Source organism: Fusarium poae, chromosome 1 (assembly GCF_019609905.1).
Source record: "Fusarium poae strain DAOMC 252244 chromosome 1, whole genome shotgun sequence".
In the NCBI taxonomy this organism is placed as follows: domain Eukaryota; kingdom Fungi; phylum Ascomycota; class Sordariomycetes; order Hypocreales; family Nectriaceae; genus Fusarium; species Fusarium poae.
Window position 1 is genome coordinate 5,514,337 of NC_058399.1, and position 16,366 is coordinate 5,530,702.

At 48.3% G+C, this 16,366-nt stretch overlaps 6 protein-coding genes and 1 non-coding gene across 7 annotated transcripts; 3 read left to right on the forward strand and 4 right to left on the reverse strand.

The window, feature by feature from the left end:
• Positions 1-171: 171 nt before the first annotated feature.
• FPOAC1_001784 (uncharacterized protein) lies at positions 172-2,148 on the forward strand (the record flags this gene model as incomplete). The annotated part of the gene is made up of 7 exons (XM_044846374.1): positions 172-411; positions 489-581; positions 635-682; positions 735-928; positions 984-1,148; positions 1,201-1,386; positions 1,437-2,148. 7 exons carry the CDS (start codon positions 172-174, stop codon positions 2,146-2,148), a joined length of 1,638 nt encoding a protein of 545 aa, XP_044712290.1.
• A 516-nt stretch (positions 2,149-2,664) lies between these two features.
• On the reverse strand, positions 2,665-4,839 carry FPOAC1_001785 (uncharacterized protein; the record flags this gene model as incomplete). Its single annotated transcript, XM_044846375.1, has 1 exon — positions 2,665-4,839. One exon carries the CDS (start codon positions 4,837-4,839, stop codon positions 2,665-2,667), a length of 2,175 nt encoding a protein of 724 aa, XP_044712291.1.
• Positions 4,840-6,439: 1,600 nt separating this feature from the next.
• On the forward strand, positions 6,440-6,511 carry FPOAC1_001786. Its single transcript has one exon. It is a non-coding gene; the product is annotated as a tRNA-Asp (tRNA).
• A 370-nt stretch (positions 6,512-6,881) lies between these two features.
• Positions 6,882-9,471, reverse strand: FPOAC1_001787 (uncharacterized protein; the record flags this gene model as incomplete). Its single annotated transcript, XM_044846376.1, has 3 exons — positions 6,882-7,141; positions 7,190-9,046; positions 9,096-9,471. The coding sequence occupies 3 exons, from the start codon at positions 9,469-9,471 to the stop codon at positions 6,882-6,884; spliced, it is 2,493 nt and encodes an 830-aa protein (XP_044712292.1).
• A 738-nt stretch (positions 9,472-10,209) lies between these two features.
• On the reverse strand, positions 10,210-11,452 carry FPOAC1_001788 (uncharacterized protein; the record flags this gene model as incomplete). The annotated part of the gene is made up of 3 exons (XM_044846377.1): positions 10,210-10,625; positions 10,675-11,311; positions 11,369-11,452. 3 exons carry the CDS (start codon positions 11,450-11,452, stop codon positions 10,210-10,212), a joined length of 1,137 nt encoding a protein of 378 aa, XP_044712293.1.
• Positions 11,453-11,931: 479 nt separating this feature from the next.
• FPOAC1_001789 (uncharacterized protein) lies at positions 11,932-12,638 on the reverse strand (the record flags this gene model as incomplete). Its single annotated transcript, XM_044846378.1, has 3 exons — positions 11,932-12,326; positions 12,382-12,542; positions 12,619-12,638. The coding sequence occupies 3 exons, from the start codon at positions 12,636-12,638 to the stop codon at positions 11,932-11,934; spliced, it is 576 nt and encodes a 191-aa protein (XP_044712294.1).
• Positions 12,639-13,544: 906 nt separating this feature from the next.
• On the forward strand, positions 13,545-14,630 carry FPOAC1_001790 (uncharacterized protein; the record flags this gene model as incomplete). The annotated part of the gene is made up of 1 exon (XM_044846379.1): positions 13,545-14,630. One exon carries the CDS (start codon positions 13,545-13,547, stop codon positions 14,628-14,630), a length of 1,086 nt encoding a protein of 361 aa, XP_044712295.1.
• Between the last annotated feature and the right edge of the window lie 1,736 nt (positions 14,631-16,366).

Consider the following 16,366-nt stretch of genomic DNA (forward strand, 5'->3'; position numbering starts at 1 on the left):
CCATGCAGCCAAAGTCCAAACAGCACGAGGACTCGATCACTTATAAGTCACCCATGCATCCGTCAACATCCATCCACTCTCAGACATCTCCGCGGCATCTTTCTAAACACCTTGCTGTCTTTGGGAAACGGAAGAAACGGCTATTATTAGTACATCGTACTATCCTCCATAATGGCTGCCAGCGATGATGGTCAGAAGACCACAAAGGTGCTTGACGTCAAGAGCCATGACCAATCTCCTCTTGACAGCGGCGATGAATCTGGTTCTTCGTCGATCGAGCATCCCTTTTCGGATCCTGAGATCGCCGACCGTTGGAGAAAGGTCTACGAAAAGGCCGAGTATGAGAACCGTCACCGATTTGATCCCAACTTTACTTGGACCGAAGGTGAAGAGAAGAAGCTTGTTCGAAAGGTGAGTCCCATTTACTTCGATACTTGGAGAAACTTTCCAAGTTTCCGTCTCAGTCATGGATGTTAATGTCTGCATAGATCGACTTCCGAATTTGTCTATGGGCATGGGTCATGTTCCTCTCCCTGGACTTTCACCGTCGAAACATCAACCGTGCTATTTCCGATAACATGGTGAGTAAACATTCATCCTTATACCTATGGACGAATCTAATCGTTGCATATAGCTACCAGAGATTGGCATGAACACCAATGACTTTAACTATGGCCAAACAGTCAGTATTTTCCTCTTGTAGTAGCACTCGAATCTCTAACACAAAGACCCAGATCTTCCTAGTCTGCTTCCTCTCTGCCGAACTCCCCAGCGGTTTGATCAGCAAGAAACTCGGTGCTGATCGATGGATCCCGTTTCTCATCTGCTGCTGGTCTCTCGTTTCGGGCTCACAGGCTGCGCTCCAGAGCAGGAGTGCTTACTTTGCCATCAAGGCTCTTTTGGGTCTTTTGATGGGCGGATTCATTCCGTAAGTCTAGTATTACTTGACCTTGCTAGTGGCGGTGTCTAACAAGCAACTATAGTGATATCGTCCTTTGGCTCACATACTTCTACAAGTCCAACGAGCTTCCCATTAGACTGGCCTTCTTCTGGACTGCTCTCAGTACTAGCAACATCGTCGGATCCCTGCTTGCTGCTGGTATTCTTCAAATGAGAGGTATCCTGGGATGGGGCGGCTGGCGATGGCTGTAAGTGCCCGATGCTATCTCGTTCTTGAAGCTCATGTTAACTCTCGTCAAGGTTCCTCCTCGAGGCAATTGCCACTTTCATCATCGGTCTCTTTTCTTGGGTCCTCATGCCTCCAGGCCCATGCCAAACCAAGAGTTGGTTCCGTGGTAAAGATGGCTGGTTCAACGAGCGTGAGGAGTACATCATGGTTAACAGACTTCTTCGCGACGATCCTACCAAGGGTGATATGAACAACAGGTATGCTGAACTTCACTTAGACTATTGGGTCTGAACTAACACCATAACAGAGAAGCTGTCAATCTTCCCAAGCTCTGGAAAGCCGTCAAGGACTGGGAACAGTGGCCATTGTATATCATCGGTCTTATGGTCTACATTCCTCCATCGCCTTTCAGCACTTATTTGTCCTACATCCTTCGACAAATCGGCTTCTCCGTCTTCCAGGCCAACCTTCTCGCCATCCCCTCGCAGTTCCTTTTTGCAGTCAACTTGCTCATCATCACCTGGCTCTCAGGCCGCGTCAAGGAGCGAAGCATACTCTCATCCATTTCCAACATCTGGATCTTCCCCTGGGTTCTAGCCCTGGTTGTCCTTCCCGCTGACATCTCTCCCTGGGTTCGATACGCCCTTATCACCGGTCTTCTCAGTTACCCATACTGCCACGCTATTCTTGTGGGATGGAACGCCAAGAACAGTAACAGTGTCCGTACGAGAGCCATCAGCGCCGCTCTATACAACATGACCGTGCAGAGCGGTAACATTGCTGCGTCCAACATCTTCCGTGAGGATGATCAGCCATTGTACCGTCGAGGAAACAGGGTGATCCTTGGTATCACTTGCGCCAACATTGTTCTCTTCTACTTGGTCAAGTGGTTTTACATCTGGCGAAACCAGGTTCGTGACAGAAGATGGAATGCTTTGACCAAGGAGCAGCAGCAAGATTATATTCTGAACACCAAGGACGAGGGTCAACAGCGCATGGACTTTAGATTCGTCCACTAGACGGCACAAGACCTACAGCTCCTGATTGTGGAATAGCTGAGTCGGAAGATAAGACTATGTGTCGGTCATTAGAGGTGGCAGGCTATATCGGCCTGGGAAGCTATACAGCACTATTAAAGAGTCTGATATATGTTGCTACGTTAGACTAGATAGCCAAAAGATAAAAACACAAGATTTGCTCGATAAATATATGCTTAAAAATATGTTTTTGTTTCGTCTTGTAGCAGCGAACATGATGTGGCTCTGACTAGATCGACTGGCCAAATTACCGTCGCAAGCAAGATCTGTATATACAACAATTGATGTGGGTGTTCCTCGAAGTTTAATGATCGATAGGTGCAGCCTTGTAACGAAAGACAGGGCTCTTGGAGTAAGGTTATTCTTGTATAATATAATAGCACTAATACAAAGACAAGACCACTTTTGGACCCCTTGAGCTTGAACACAAAAAGACCAAGCATCCGCTTGTCAGTCAATTGTATATACAACAATATCCTATATCGTCAGGCATCTCCGTTATCGCAGCCCATACTGTGCGAGTGCTGTATTCCATTGTTGTTCTGAGTGGACAACACCAGTGGCAGCGCCGACATCAGCGACGACACCAGTGAGCCCCGAAATATGCTTCTCTAATTGTTTATTATTTTCAGTCGATTCTTCGAGCATCGCCTCCAAACGCTCCAACTTGGACTGCATCATCTCCATTTCTTTAGCACGATCCTCCTTCAAAGTGGCGGTTGTGGTGTTCATCTGGGCCTCCAGACTCTCCAGTTTTTCGTGCAAGGAGCGACTCGTTTTTGCTTCATTTTCCTCAATTGACTTCTCAACATCTTGCCGGAACGTGTCAAACTTTTTTCTGTTGTCTGACAAGTGCTCGGCAAATTGGGAAACAAGCGTGTCAAGGGCTTTGTCGGCTTCTGCCTTTGCGGCGTTTGCCAACTCCAAGTCTTTATTTGAATTGACAAACTTATTGTTAGATTCGCGAAGGCTTTCGAGTTCGGCCATGGCCCTGTTTCTTGATTCGATTACCTCCAAGCCCCAGGTCTTAATATCGCGAATTATATTGGTGCCGTTGTCACGCAGTCGTGAGTGCTCATTTTCAGGCCCGTCCAGGCTAATTACATAGCCACCTAACTGATGGTAGCGTTGTAAAATTTGCTCAAGAGCCCCAGTGTGGTTGGTGAGGTGCCCGTAAGTCGAATTGGCAGGCTTTCCAAACGTGCTAACATAAGGGGAAGACGGATTTGAGAGCGATGCCCATACAGCTGGGGAGGCTGGGCTGGGCCTTGGTGTGATATCGTCTCCAACTTGGTCAATATTTCGCTTTCTGGGAGTGGGCCTGCTCGTTGCCGTGCTCCATGGACTTGGAGGGAAGACAGAACCATTGAACCTGTTGACGGAGGTATTGCTGGAAAACCTGCTATTGCGAGACTGGTCGGTCACAGAGCTAGCGGTAAGCTCAGTGCTCGTGAGATCAATGCTGTGGAAATTACTGCTAGGGAACACATTGCCGGTCGTAGTGTTGGCGGCGGCAACGGCGTCTTCCGCTAGATAGATTCCATCACAACCGTCTCCGGGCCCGGGACTGCTGTTGATGGTCATACGATTGTGAGTCTGTCTGAGGTCTGAGTCTGAATTTTCTTGAGCAACGTTGATGGTGGTGTCCAGGTCGGAGTTTGAGATGACGTTTATGTTAGAGTCTGGCTGAGGTGGGGATTCTCGATTCTGGACAGGACCGCTGGCTTGGGGTTTGTCAGATTGGGGATCTGCCAGAGGCTGTTTAGAACTAGATCTAGAAGGAAAACTGGTGGCGCTCTCTCCTCCTTGGGCCTGCCTCGCGCTGTCTCTTGGGCTAGTCGTTCCTTGTCGAGGGTGAGGAGACTGACTATGATTGTTGGTTGGATTTGTCGGAGGAGGGGCTGAGAAAAGGTTGCCGCTTCGCCAGCTACTGCTTCTTGGCCCTGAACTGGTGGTATTGGTGAAACGATTCCTTGTGTTCCAAGGCACTGGCGCTAGCACTGGCGTTGGTGCTGGTGCTGGCACTGGTGCTGATACTGGCGCTGACACTTGGATCTCTTCGAGGACTCTATGGTTTCCGTCTCCTTCTTGCTGCTGCTGTTGTTGTATCTGTTGTCCTTGTTGTTGTACCTGTTGTTCAGGTTCCTCTTGTTCTGGTTGTTGTACTTGTTGGACTTGTTGTTCTTGTTCCTCTTGTTCTGGTTGTTGTTGCTCTTCTTCTTCCGTTTCTTCACGATCCTCTTCTTCATGTTCGCTCTCAGCTTGCCTTGACCTTCCTCTTCCATTATTTTGAGCTGGAATTCTGATAGTTGGCCCCCGTTTGTTGAACTGCATAGTTGTGATATCTGATCTAGGATACTTCTCCTGGATCCTCCTGCCAAAAGTCGAGTTTATCACCTGATCCTTGCCAAAGAGGATAAGAGCTGCGACAAGATGACCCCAAGTGAGATCTTGTGGTGGCACCTTCTTTCCAATATAATGATTGTACAGTTTGCCTGCCGGTTCCTTTCTCAACCTTCGTGAGATCTTACTCCACTCTTCTTCATCTTGGGCGAACTTGCGCTCTTGCAGCTGCCATTGTTCCAGGAATTCATTCCAGTAACCCTTCTCCTCTTCGGTTGCTGTAGCCGGCAAGGCCAACCAACCTGGAGGGGGTTTTACTGGATTAACCATCTTTGCCCTGAGATGTTTGTAAGAGTACCTGATGGGTAGGAAAATGCTGTTGTTGTGTTTTTGTATGTTGAGTTGAAACCTGCTGAGATCGACAAGGGGTTGGAAACGGGGAGGCCAATAAACCGTTGCTAATCCTCAAATAGCCCCATATATACTGTTATAAATACTGATGTTGAGGTATAGGTTAAGTACCTTGGGAAGGAGTTATGGACAGTGGAAGTGGAATTGAAACAATGTGAGAATATGCGTTCAAGAGGTTTGAGTGTTTTGAAATGAATGTATTATAGGTATATAGGTATGTATATTGCGGGGTAACTTTGTTCTTAAAGAAAATGATAAATGATGGGGGATAAAGATGAAGATGAGAATGAAGGGTGAAAAGTCGGTGATGAGACAAGGTGGAGAATTCTGAGTTCCGCGCCACTAGAGGACAGTAGAGTTCCACATATTTACTGGCAGTCATTAGGGGGGGATACATACAAATGATATTTCAGGTACATCAGTTAGTGCCCAATATTCTAATATCAAAATGACTAGGTCCAGTATTATCTCCATTGATATACCTTATTGACCTTTTTAAATTGCGCTGTGGCAAACAAGTAAATTAAAAAAACCAAAAAATAAATAAAAAAAGGACAGAGATTCTGTTGTCAACATAACGGGAGGAAAGTAGAATGGATCGCCATCCTACCTTAGTACCTACATCAGATCAGGCTCTCAAAAAAACTATGCGTTGTTCGTTGTTCGTTGTCGTTGAGTCAGTCTAGTGGTCAAGCCTCAGGCGGTTCGACATACGCAGCTGTGCCTCATCATCAGTAGCTTTTCTTCATTAGGTAAAGACTTTCTCAGAGAACTGGGTGAATCTCCAATCAAGATACCGCTAATCTACTACATAAGCGTCAACCTTTTTGGTGTGTATGCACGTGGTAATATGATTCTACTGAGAGGTGAAGCTTTAGGTGAGAGGGACTTACCTTTTCTATCTTTTGGGCATCTCTCATCACTATCTGACCCGGGATATTCACGTAGGTTTGGACCTTAATCTTTGAGTATAGAATCATAAAGCAAAGTGTAGTTTGTTATTTTGATGTATTGTCCCTCGAAGCTCAACAGCTGTAGTTCGTTATAGTACGACGGTATATACTATGTACAGTATGGATTCCGCTAAGAGCACTCCTACTAAGCGCGAGTTAGCCGCTATAGCTGAAGCTGAAGCCGAGCGACATGCAACGATCGAAGCAAAAGAAGCATATATAACCTTAGATAGTCGCTACTCGACTATCGCGAATGGATAAATCGGGCAGGAAGTAATTAGCTAAGGCTGAGATTGGGTTATCATGCAGAAGGTTAGGGAGATGTTGAATAGAGAATGCCTGGCTTCTTCATTAAAGACCTTTTGTAGTGAAGTTAAAGTCGAGGGAGCGATAAAAAAAGAACTCGGATTCAACCCATGTTGAAATATAGCATCTGAAGACCCCATTTCTATCTACAAACGCCGTCCAGCTTTGCGGCGCAGAAGCATGTTCCTTAGGGTCTATAAGTCATTACGGTGCACTAATCGTCAACAACCCCCCAGCTACAACAATCTTGAGATTGTTCATCTTCCGTAGTATAGTGGTCAGTATGCAAGCTTGTCACGCTTGAGACCCGGGTTCAATTCCCGGCGGGAGAGATCCAGCCATCTGCGAAACGCAGATCTTCTTTTTTTGCCCATCTTAACCCTCAATCAGTTGAGTTGAATCATTATTCCTCTTTGCAGCATGATTATGTTAGTTACTATAGAATACACTCCCTGTGATAATGCTATAGTATAAAAAAGAGCAAATCACTAAATGCCGGGTATCGACGAGTAGTATAAAATAAGCGAAATCATCCTTTCCTCCAAAAACACACACATAGAATACTATAACACAATGGGCCTTCCCCCGTTCGTTGCTAAGCCATTTCATCTCATCATCCAACTGCTACAATACCGTGAAACCCCCAGGCAATAAATAATGCACCGCCTGCACCAAAAATCACCTTGTCATGAGCCGTCTCCATTATCGTGCAAATACCTTGACCACGCCGTCGCCGCCAGCGCTGACAACCCATTTTCCGTCTTGACTCCAGACGCAGGCACAGATGCCCTCACCGCGCATCACTCGGTGACTTGTCACTTCTTGTGTACACGTCCTCTTTTCAAGACTCCAGAAGCGGAGTGAGGCATCATGGCCGGCACTGACGAGTTCACGTCCGTCGGGGCTGAGAGATAGGCTGGAGATGGCATCCGGGTGGGCGATCATGTTGTATGTACATTGGCCTAAACATTCGTTAGTTATTGTCTCTTGTATCAATTCAGAAAACTTACCGCTGTTGGCATCGAAGAACCGGATGAAGCGATCTTCGTGGCCAGAAATGATGGTACCCTCTACGCCTGAACCGGCCATCGATCTTCCACCGCCAGTGGCGCCTGAGCTAGCATCTTCCTCGCCCATAGTTCCAGTGTGATTCTGGTTGGCCTGGTCAAGACCCATTGTTGTCGCCACGACAGCGTTGACGCTGGTCTTGATCGTCTGATCGTATGTCTCTGAGCTATCCATCGTGCCAATTTGTTCACCGGTTCGCGTGTCGTAGACAATTATGGCGGCATCTGAGTAGGAGACAACAAAGGATTCACCGGTAGTGCCCAGAGGTGTAATACACGTCGGGCTAGCTGTGGAACCGTCCGATCGCGAAATGTTATGAATAAGGGTGTGGTTAAAGGGTGAGTTCGACGCAATAGTAGCCTGAGGAGTGTTGGGGAACGCGCTGCCAGAGCTCATCGAGTTACCGCGGACTCTTCCTCCGCGACCAGTCATGGCCCGGTTCGTTCCAGGTTGTGGTGAGCTCAACTGAGGAGGCGCGCTGATTGACCATAAGCGAACACTGCCGTCTGCACCACCCGACGCAACCAGGATACGATCAGTGTTGCCGTAAGGACTTGAGCTCCCGAATATTTGACCAAGAGTTGCTGGAAGGACAGAAATAGCCCACACAGCATCTGTATGGCCTTCAAGAGTCGCCTTGGGATCAACCCTTCCACGTTCCCAAACTCTAATAGTCGCATCTTGACCACCAGAGAATATCCAGCCGTCACCAATCGCACGACCTCCAGTCGAGAAGTTTGGCGAAGGAGACCATGACGTCAAGCAAAGGATCGCTCCTGAGTGACCGCGGTGTGTAAAGTTGGCTGTGACATCAAGATCCGACGCTGTGTGCGCAAGACTTCCAGTATGGCCATCTAATCTAGGAATGTGGAAACGCTTGATCATACCATCGTCTCCACCAGTGCAGATTTCTGGCTCTCCTGGACTGCCACCCCCAGAGAATATAATCGTTCGAACAGTATCAAGATGGCCTCGTAATCCGAATCTGAGCTTGAAGTTACCACTCTCAGCCTTTTGCGCAGCCAAAGCTAGTTCATGGTCGGCACTCCGTCGTCTGGACATGGACCCTTTTCTTCGGTGGGAGCTGTCTCGTCGGCTCGGGGATTTGGGCAAGTTGTCAGCAACAGGAAAGGCATCCGTATCGGGTCTGTTTGGTTGAGATTGATTAGATTGGGAGTTCCCAGGTTCAGGGAATGTGCCTTCTGGGAAGTCCCATCCATCGTTCTCTGGTGGCGCAGAGTGCTTCTCTCTAAGCTCAGCAGAATCATCCATTCCACCTAGAACTTCCGCTGCATGGTTTGCCGGAGTAACTTGCTCTTCAACCGCTCGAGAGGTTACAGATACAGGGGCGGGCCAGTCGTTGTTGTTTTGGTACATAACAGGGGGGTGTTCAGCCGATGAACGAACCATGGGTTGAGTCTGTAGTTCTTGCTGTTTCTGAGCAAAGTGCTGTTGCTGATTCTGTGCATGAGGTACGTGGTTCTGCTGAGGCATTCTCGAATTCATCTCCTGGACATGGTTCTGGGCATTTCGTGTAGGTAGCTGGAATTGCCGCTCCATAGGTTGGGGCGCGGGCATGCCGAATGCCTCAACCTCTCGCAGATCCTCCATAATCGGTAGCGGGGGAGACTCTCGAGGCGGTTGCGGGTTTGCGGGGGTAATCATAAGATACATAAATTCGGATTGGCATTGGTCGAGGAAGGTCTTGAGATCCTGTCGCTGAGCTTCCTCGTCACCTCGGTCGAGCTTCTCGTAATTAACGCCATCGACACCAGGGATAGGCATATCCTCCAAAGAAGCTATAATAACGTCAGTATATCGAACCGGCATATTAGGGGTATTGCTCACATCTTAGCTTCTCCTGGATCTTTGCAGCGCGGTCGTTTTTAGCAGCCGTTTCCGCATCGACAGCCTCGTGTCCCTGAAGCTGAGCCGTCTGCTCCTTAACCTTGCGCTCCAGCATAGTAACGTACTTCCTAAGCACGCGCTGTGTAGCATCAGCCCTCCGCGCCTGGCCCTCAAGGTTGGCAATGCGGCCCTTCATCTCCTGCTTCTCAATCTCCCACGAGTTCCTATCACGTTCATGTCGATGCCATTCGGTCTGCAAGAAGCGCATAACACCCTGGAGTGTGTATTCGGTGGCCTGGGGCAGGTTGGAGCCGTTGCCCTGCATCATAGGCCCCATCTCCATTCCGCCCACGCCGTTGCCAGCATTTGGGCCCATCACAGCGCGCCTCTCTCAATTGGGCGGGTGCATGGAGATCTGGGTCGGTATGGGAGAGATAGCGTAGACGGCGAGCGAGTGCCGGTTCGAAGTCGGACAAGCTCGGTGCTGAGGATGGACTGTGATGTGAAGTGACGAAGTGAGGTGAAGTTAGGCTAGAGGTTGGAAGTTTCGTGCGCAAACGATTCAAGGAATCTTTGTACGTGTTATCGTCTCAATGAATATTCGGTCTTGGACCGGCTGTAAGGACAGACAAGTCGTTATGTAGTGGTTTGTTGTATGTTGGTTGTAAGTCGGGAAAAAATCGACGTCAGGTTGGGTGCTGCTAAAGAAAGCAAGCTAGGTAGTTAATACTTGGAGGTGCATCTGTTGTGCTGTCCTGAATGTCGGGTGCTGTACTTGGACGCTACGCTGCTAGTTGGTGCTATCCACATGCTCTGTATCGCTGCTTTGCCGCCGACTTTTTGACCAATCATGGCTGAACAAACTGGGAATTGTGAGCGTGAGGCTGCCAGGCATCAACTTTGCATTATCCCTGGAGATCATCAGCAGCATGTCGACAGGGGACTATCTTTGATGACAGCTATGAAGAAACAAAATGCAAAGTATTTACAAACAAAAACTTGTTTGTAATACATTGCCCTCGGCACCAAAGTCAGGTATAGTTGTCTATACCATTATATGTGATGAACCCAACTCCAAAACCCCCACCTGTCAAACGAAATAGATATCAATGTCTCAAAATTCCATTTCCTCGACTTCCATACCACAGTCAACACAAGTCTTGACTGTCATGCCGTCCTCGTTTTCAACTGTCCTTCCCCACTCATGCACATGCTTCCCACCCCCTATTGCATCTCCAAACTTGCTTGCCCCAGATTTGCTCAGGTTACCGGCCTGTCGGCGGAAAGCGTCTGTTCTTGTCTTTTTCTTCAGATCCAATAACTTCTCCTTAAACTTGGCCTCCTTACGAGCCTTCTTTTGAGTCTCGCGCTTCTCGTACTCGGCGTCTAATGCCTCTGATGAACCCCACTTCGTCTTGATGGCATACTCCTCCACTTGACAGCGAAGGAACAACATCATGTCGTGCCAGTGGGATTTGTGAGGGTTTGGCTTGGAAAGATGAGGTAATAGTTCAGGGTCTCGTAGCTCGGCTATTTCATGTTAGCGATGCCAAACAAAATTCCTCGTGACACAACTCACGGTCTGTAAGCAAATAGTCTTCTTTGCACTCGGTTTTGGTCAACAGTGAGTACTTCTCCGGATATTTCTCCTTGCATTTGTTGCAGACACAAAGATGGAAGACCTCTTCCCATACAAAATCGATCTCCAAGCTGTTGCAATCCCTGCATTTCTTTCGTGTCTCGTCATCGGCGAGAACACTAATACCCGGTTCGAATGGTCCAGCCTTTAGTCGCTTCAGGTTCTTTATTAACTGTAATCTCTCCCACTCCTGAACAGTCATGTGCTTTGGTCGTTGCTGTGCATCTTCCTGTTTCTTGCCACCGAGCGCATAGTTATGGGGATCATCTTCCGTCGACAAGAAACCACCTTTTGTATCTGTCATGGCACTCATATTATAATCCACGAACTTTGTAAACTTGCGCGCAGGGCGCAGGGTTTCTTCATCTTTGTTGCGCCCATCTCGATTCGTTCCCTTAGGTTCTGTCGTCGAGATGGAGCTATAAGGTCGCTTTCCGTTGGCAGTTTTAGAGATGTAGACATCATCTGTTGGTACGAAGCCGCCGGAGCTTTTGGGAATCTCGGGAACGGTGCCAGTCGCTCGTTGTTCAGCTTCACGCTGATCTCGGATTGCCTTTGCGCGGAGTCTGTTTTCTTCCTAGACAAGAGTCAGCGATCCGAGAAAACCAGGAATCAGATTCTTGCTTCGACATACTATGCGCTTCGTAACTTCTGGCGTAGGGGGAGAAATGACAGGCGCAGGCTTTGTCGCCCGTGGTGGTGTGGATGGTCGTTCCATGACGTTATGGAGGATTATAGAATATCGCGATATAACTTGGAGGGATTCATGAATTTCGCAATACAGTTACAAGAGTCAGCGAGGAGTATTACAGCAATATGCGAGTTGGGGAAAATAATGTAGGAGGAAAATCAGGGTCCAAAGTTAGTCCTTCGGTGTACCTATGACGGGCACCGATGGGTGGCGGAGGGGCGGATTGTCGCGATCAGAAATCCTAATTATGTCACCAATTAACACGAGAAAACGTGACTACAATTCACGCATACAGCGATAATACAGATACAGCCTCCAATTTTATCATAGCGATCAAAACCGTACACATTAGAAATCGTTTCGGAAATTACTCGAATCCCTTTATATTCGACAACACAAATGCTTTTGCAAACCACCTGTATTATAGTACAGCCAGGGTCTATTCAACCTTGGCTAAAAACCAAACCTAGTCGTAAACCTGCAACCATCCTTTCAATGATAGCAATTTACTCCTCCTTGGCGCCACCGCGGCCAGAACGCTCAGCGGCCTCAACGGCCTTCTTGTCGCTCTGGGCAGGGCCACCCTGCATGGCGCTCATGAAACCGGCAGGCTGCTTGAAGGGACGCTTGAGGTCACCAGCGGCAGGCTTGCCAAAGATGTGAATCTTGACCATGTTGTTCTCGAAAGCGCTCTTGAGAGGGATGATGCTCTGGATGAGAAGAGGGTTGGTGTAGTTCATGTACAAGTGCATGAAGGCCATCATGGCCATACCCATGGCCTGGCCACGGAAAGCGGTGCGGATCTGCTCGTTGTCGTAGGCGTGAATGGTGGTGGTGACGAGCTTGCCCTCCTCAGAGGAACCCATAGGAGCGGGCTCAACATACTTGAGGGTGGTGAGGTCTGTAAAGCTTTTGTTAGCATTGCGGTTGCGGATGTTGCGGAAAGTTGGTCATACCCTTCTTCTTGTTGATCTTCAGCTGGGTGTAGAAGTAGAGACCAGCAATGATAACGTTGCTGGCAAGGTAGACGGCACGGACAACGTTGAGCACAAAAGGATCATCGAAAGGAACGCGCTTGGAGACCTGCATCATACCCAGGATGATGACCAGGTTGGTGCTATCGCAAGAAATGTCAGCATTGTTGCAACCATAGCTTTGCGACGAGCTGTCGCGTGAGGAGTTGAGTTGCTTACATTTGAGGAGAGAGAGCCATATTGATTAATGAGTTGAATACACCGGTAAAGAAGGATTGGGGTGAATAGGAAAGGAAACGAGGCAATGCCAAAAAGTTGAAGGTTGATGAGAATGGAAGCAAAGCAAAAGATTAAAGTGCGGGTGGGATGGAATGGAATGGGGATGTCTTTGCTGGCCTTTTGGAGAGTGGACTCTGGCTTTTGCCGCACCCTTAGCCTTCTTTGGCCACTGTGGGGAAGGCTACATGCAGACAAGACAAGACAAGTCATTGGTTACCAGACTGTATCGACTTTTCGTTTTAGGGGACTCTATCTCTCAGAGCCCCTAGAAACCAACTGTCGGGTCCTACTAGGCCCCTGAGCCTCATTGCGCCATTCATTCTTCCGGCTTCCCGCTGTTTCCATTTAGAATTGGGCTTAATCAAACCAAGAGCGACCTTCCGTCTTGGGACCGGGCACTCAATAAGAGGTTTGATGTCAAACAGAGTCGAATTCTATCAACATGAAACTCGATTTCTTTGAAGACATTGTTCTTTGGAAACGTCTTTGATAACTAACAAGGGAAGCACTGGAAACCGTTTCGATAATGACCAGGATGAGTAACTCGGTGCTGTTCGAGTGAACAACACGATAGAGCCTAATAATGGAACAAAGAGCATTAGATGCTTGCAACTCTTCTTCATTCAGCATCATGGCAATGTTGAGTGTTCAAACAAAGGTCTCCAGAGATGGGCCGACAAGCCCCCCTTCGAGGACTCGATACTTATAGCTCGAAGGGTTCGTCAAGTGAATATGATAGATAAAATCAAACAATATCGAAACTCACAAACCTGAACAAACACCAGAAACCATACAACAGCAATCGCGATTCGAAAATCAATACTAGTTATACAGACTCAGGTTTGTATCACCAAACAACACGAAGCATGTCGTACTCATCTCAACGCTACGATCTTGACGCTGCAGCTGCCAGGAAGCGAAGCCAGTCATTCTCACGGTCTCGCGACCACAGGTACAATGATCAGCCTTATAGAAGTCATGCTTGTGATGACTACTATCGCGCACCGACGGTGTCGCGCACACCCTCTTATGTGAAGAGGGACGATCATTCTTACATGAGACGGGAAGCATCTCATCGATCTCTGAGAGATACCCGAACGAAAGAGGAGAATCGATCTTACGCAGATCGCAGGGGAAGAGTAGATCGCTCGTCAAGTCACAGAGAAGCGTCTTCAAGCAGGGAAGGTCGTCATGACGGGAGAGCAAATGAGCGCCCTCAACCTACACGAGATGCCCATGCCAAGAGACAAAGCCGTCCTAGCACCGAGAGAAGACAGCATGTTCATTCCGATTCAGCTCATTCCGACACAGTTCGCTCTGGGAAGAGGACCAATTCGAGAAGAGAGAGCCAAGTTGGTCAGGAGACCAAACCTCACTCGAAAAGGGAAGATACTTCTCAACGGGAAGGTGAGTACTCTCGTCCAGCCCCCGAAGAGATCAACACTTTCCTCAACAGCGGTCGGGCGTCAAATCCTACCTGGGGATCCTCAACATACGGCACATATGTCTTTCCTCTTGAATCTAGAGGGCAGTATCGAAACATGGATCCCACAAAGTGTACTTGTAAATGCTGCCCCCACCCAATTGGCACAGCCCACGGTCACAACCATCACAACCAGGGCTCCGGGATGTCTTCCAAGCGGGCCGCGGCAGGATCAAGACGCAGCAAACGCACAGAAGAGGGCAGGTACCTCATCCAAGTAGTTGACAAGTCCAGAAGCGCGCTGAACCGAGAGAATGGTCCGTCGTACCCTATATCACTCAACCCCAGCGCATCATGCGATCGCATTGCCTCGTTCTTGGCACCCGACAAGCGATATGCCAAGGTCCTCGTGCATTGGGATGGCGGGAGAGTTCAGAGACTCGACAATGACATTTCAATGGAAGATCTTATCCGACATGCCGAGTATCTCGAAGTCAGAGAGATGAAAAGCGTGCATTGGGCGGCGTGATCACAGGAATCTAGATGCAAAGGGAGGGCGGGTAAGCATATGTAAAAGCAATTGGGATTTTTTTGCATACCGGTAAGTGACCAAGTCGATCAGTCAGTTTGTTAGTTTGTCAATTTGGATAGAAACAAAAATATACGAGGTGATAATAAATCTGAGGCCTGCTTCGTGAGTCCCATGATGCTCCAGTGATGAGGGGAGGTTTGGAGAGTGATAGCCTCAGCCTCCACAGTCTGCCTAAATTCGAACCACCACGGTTATCCCACCACTGAGATAGCGTGCCGTGCCGTACGAGGCTGATACGCGGTATCAGCCCAATGTGCAGTTTTGATACAGACATGGTAGATATTACATACTTGCGGCATCACTCACAGCCCCCATTGAAACATCAACGTCGACTGACCTGTATTACTATGTTTGTTACTCGTTACTTGTCTCCTATGCAACCACTTTAAACCGTATTGCTACTCTGCCTCGGCTGCATACCCGGTAAGTTTGTCTGGGATAGAGATTAGAGAGAGAGAACGAAATAAGCCCCGCTACAATGACTCAACTCCCGAGAGTCTAGAAGAAACATGATACGATAGAAGAAAAAACTAAAGATTGCGATTGATTTATGTCATGACATTCCAAGGATTTAGTTTTTGTTTTGGGTCGGCTCCCCTTACCCGTTCGTTCTGTGGAGGCTTTTGCCTAAAATTGCGGCGCTGCGTTGTTTTAGTTGTCTCTTTTTCTTGCTCCACGTTTGAGACTAAGAACCAACAGAAGGAAGAAATGAGGTTTTTGACGAAACGACATGGGTTGTTGTTACGGGGATAAGACCAACGGCCGCCGTTTGATCAATGCCGTGGTACTGCAGATCAGAAGGATGCAAGGCACATCAAGGAGATTTCCTGTTTCGCGAATTGAGCAGAGCAATAGAAGAAACATTGGCTAAACGTGGCAAGCTGCCCGTGTGCTGTGCTGTGCTGTGCTGTGTTTTGCTGCGCTTTGCTGTGTATAAGCTCCAAGCGCCCAAGTTGGGGGCCGCTGCAATGCAGTGCTACACCATCATACTATCAATATCTACTATCTACGTATACTAAACTCTCTATGGCCAGTTATGCGGCACAGCCACGCAGACCGTAGGGTTGGGTATTCCCGAATACTACGTGGTAGACATATCCCATACCTATTCGTGCCCATGTAGCGCACTCTACCTAGTCTACTACCTACCTACTACTATGTTGCGAGCATATGGAGTACATACATGGAGTACATGGAAACGGAGAGGCATGCCTCGGTTGGAAATGAACCGGACCAATCATAACCCAAGCATGTCAACCAACAGGGAAAGGTCTCGAGCTACCAACTCTAGGCACAGACTCAACTCCAACATACTAAACTCTACCAACCCTAACTTTAGACCAACTCTATGTGCTACAGACTGATCCTACCGGGAGATTAGGCAGCCTTTCCAACTTTTCCCATTGACTAACTTCTAAAAACAAGACCAACGTAATGGGTCTGTACCAGACAGAAAATCCCCCATCCACCGGCAATGCAATGGATCCTCTGTCGATTTAGGGCGGACACTTAGACGGAGTCCCGGGCAATCAGATAGATCGGGATGACAGGGGTCCTCAACGACATGGTGCCTGTTCCATGAGCAGAAGCCTGGTAGTGCGGCTCGGCACGATGCTATCATGCCCGCCAGGATGGGGTCCCTTTTGTGATCATCTCAATGGCAGATGGCAAGA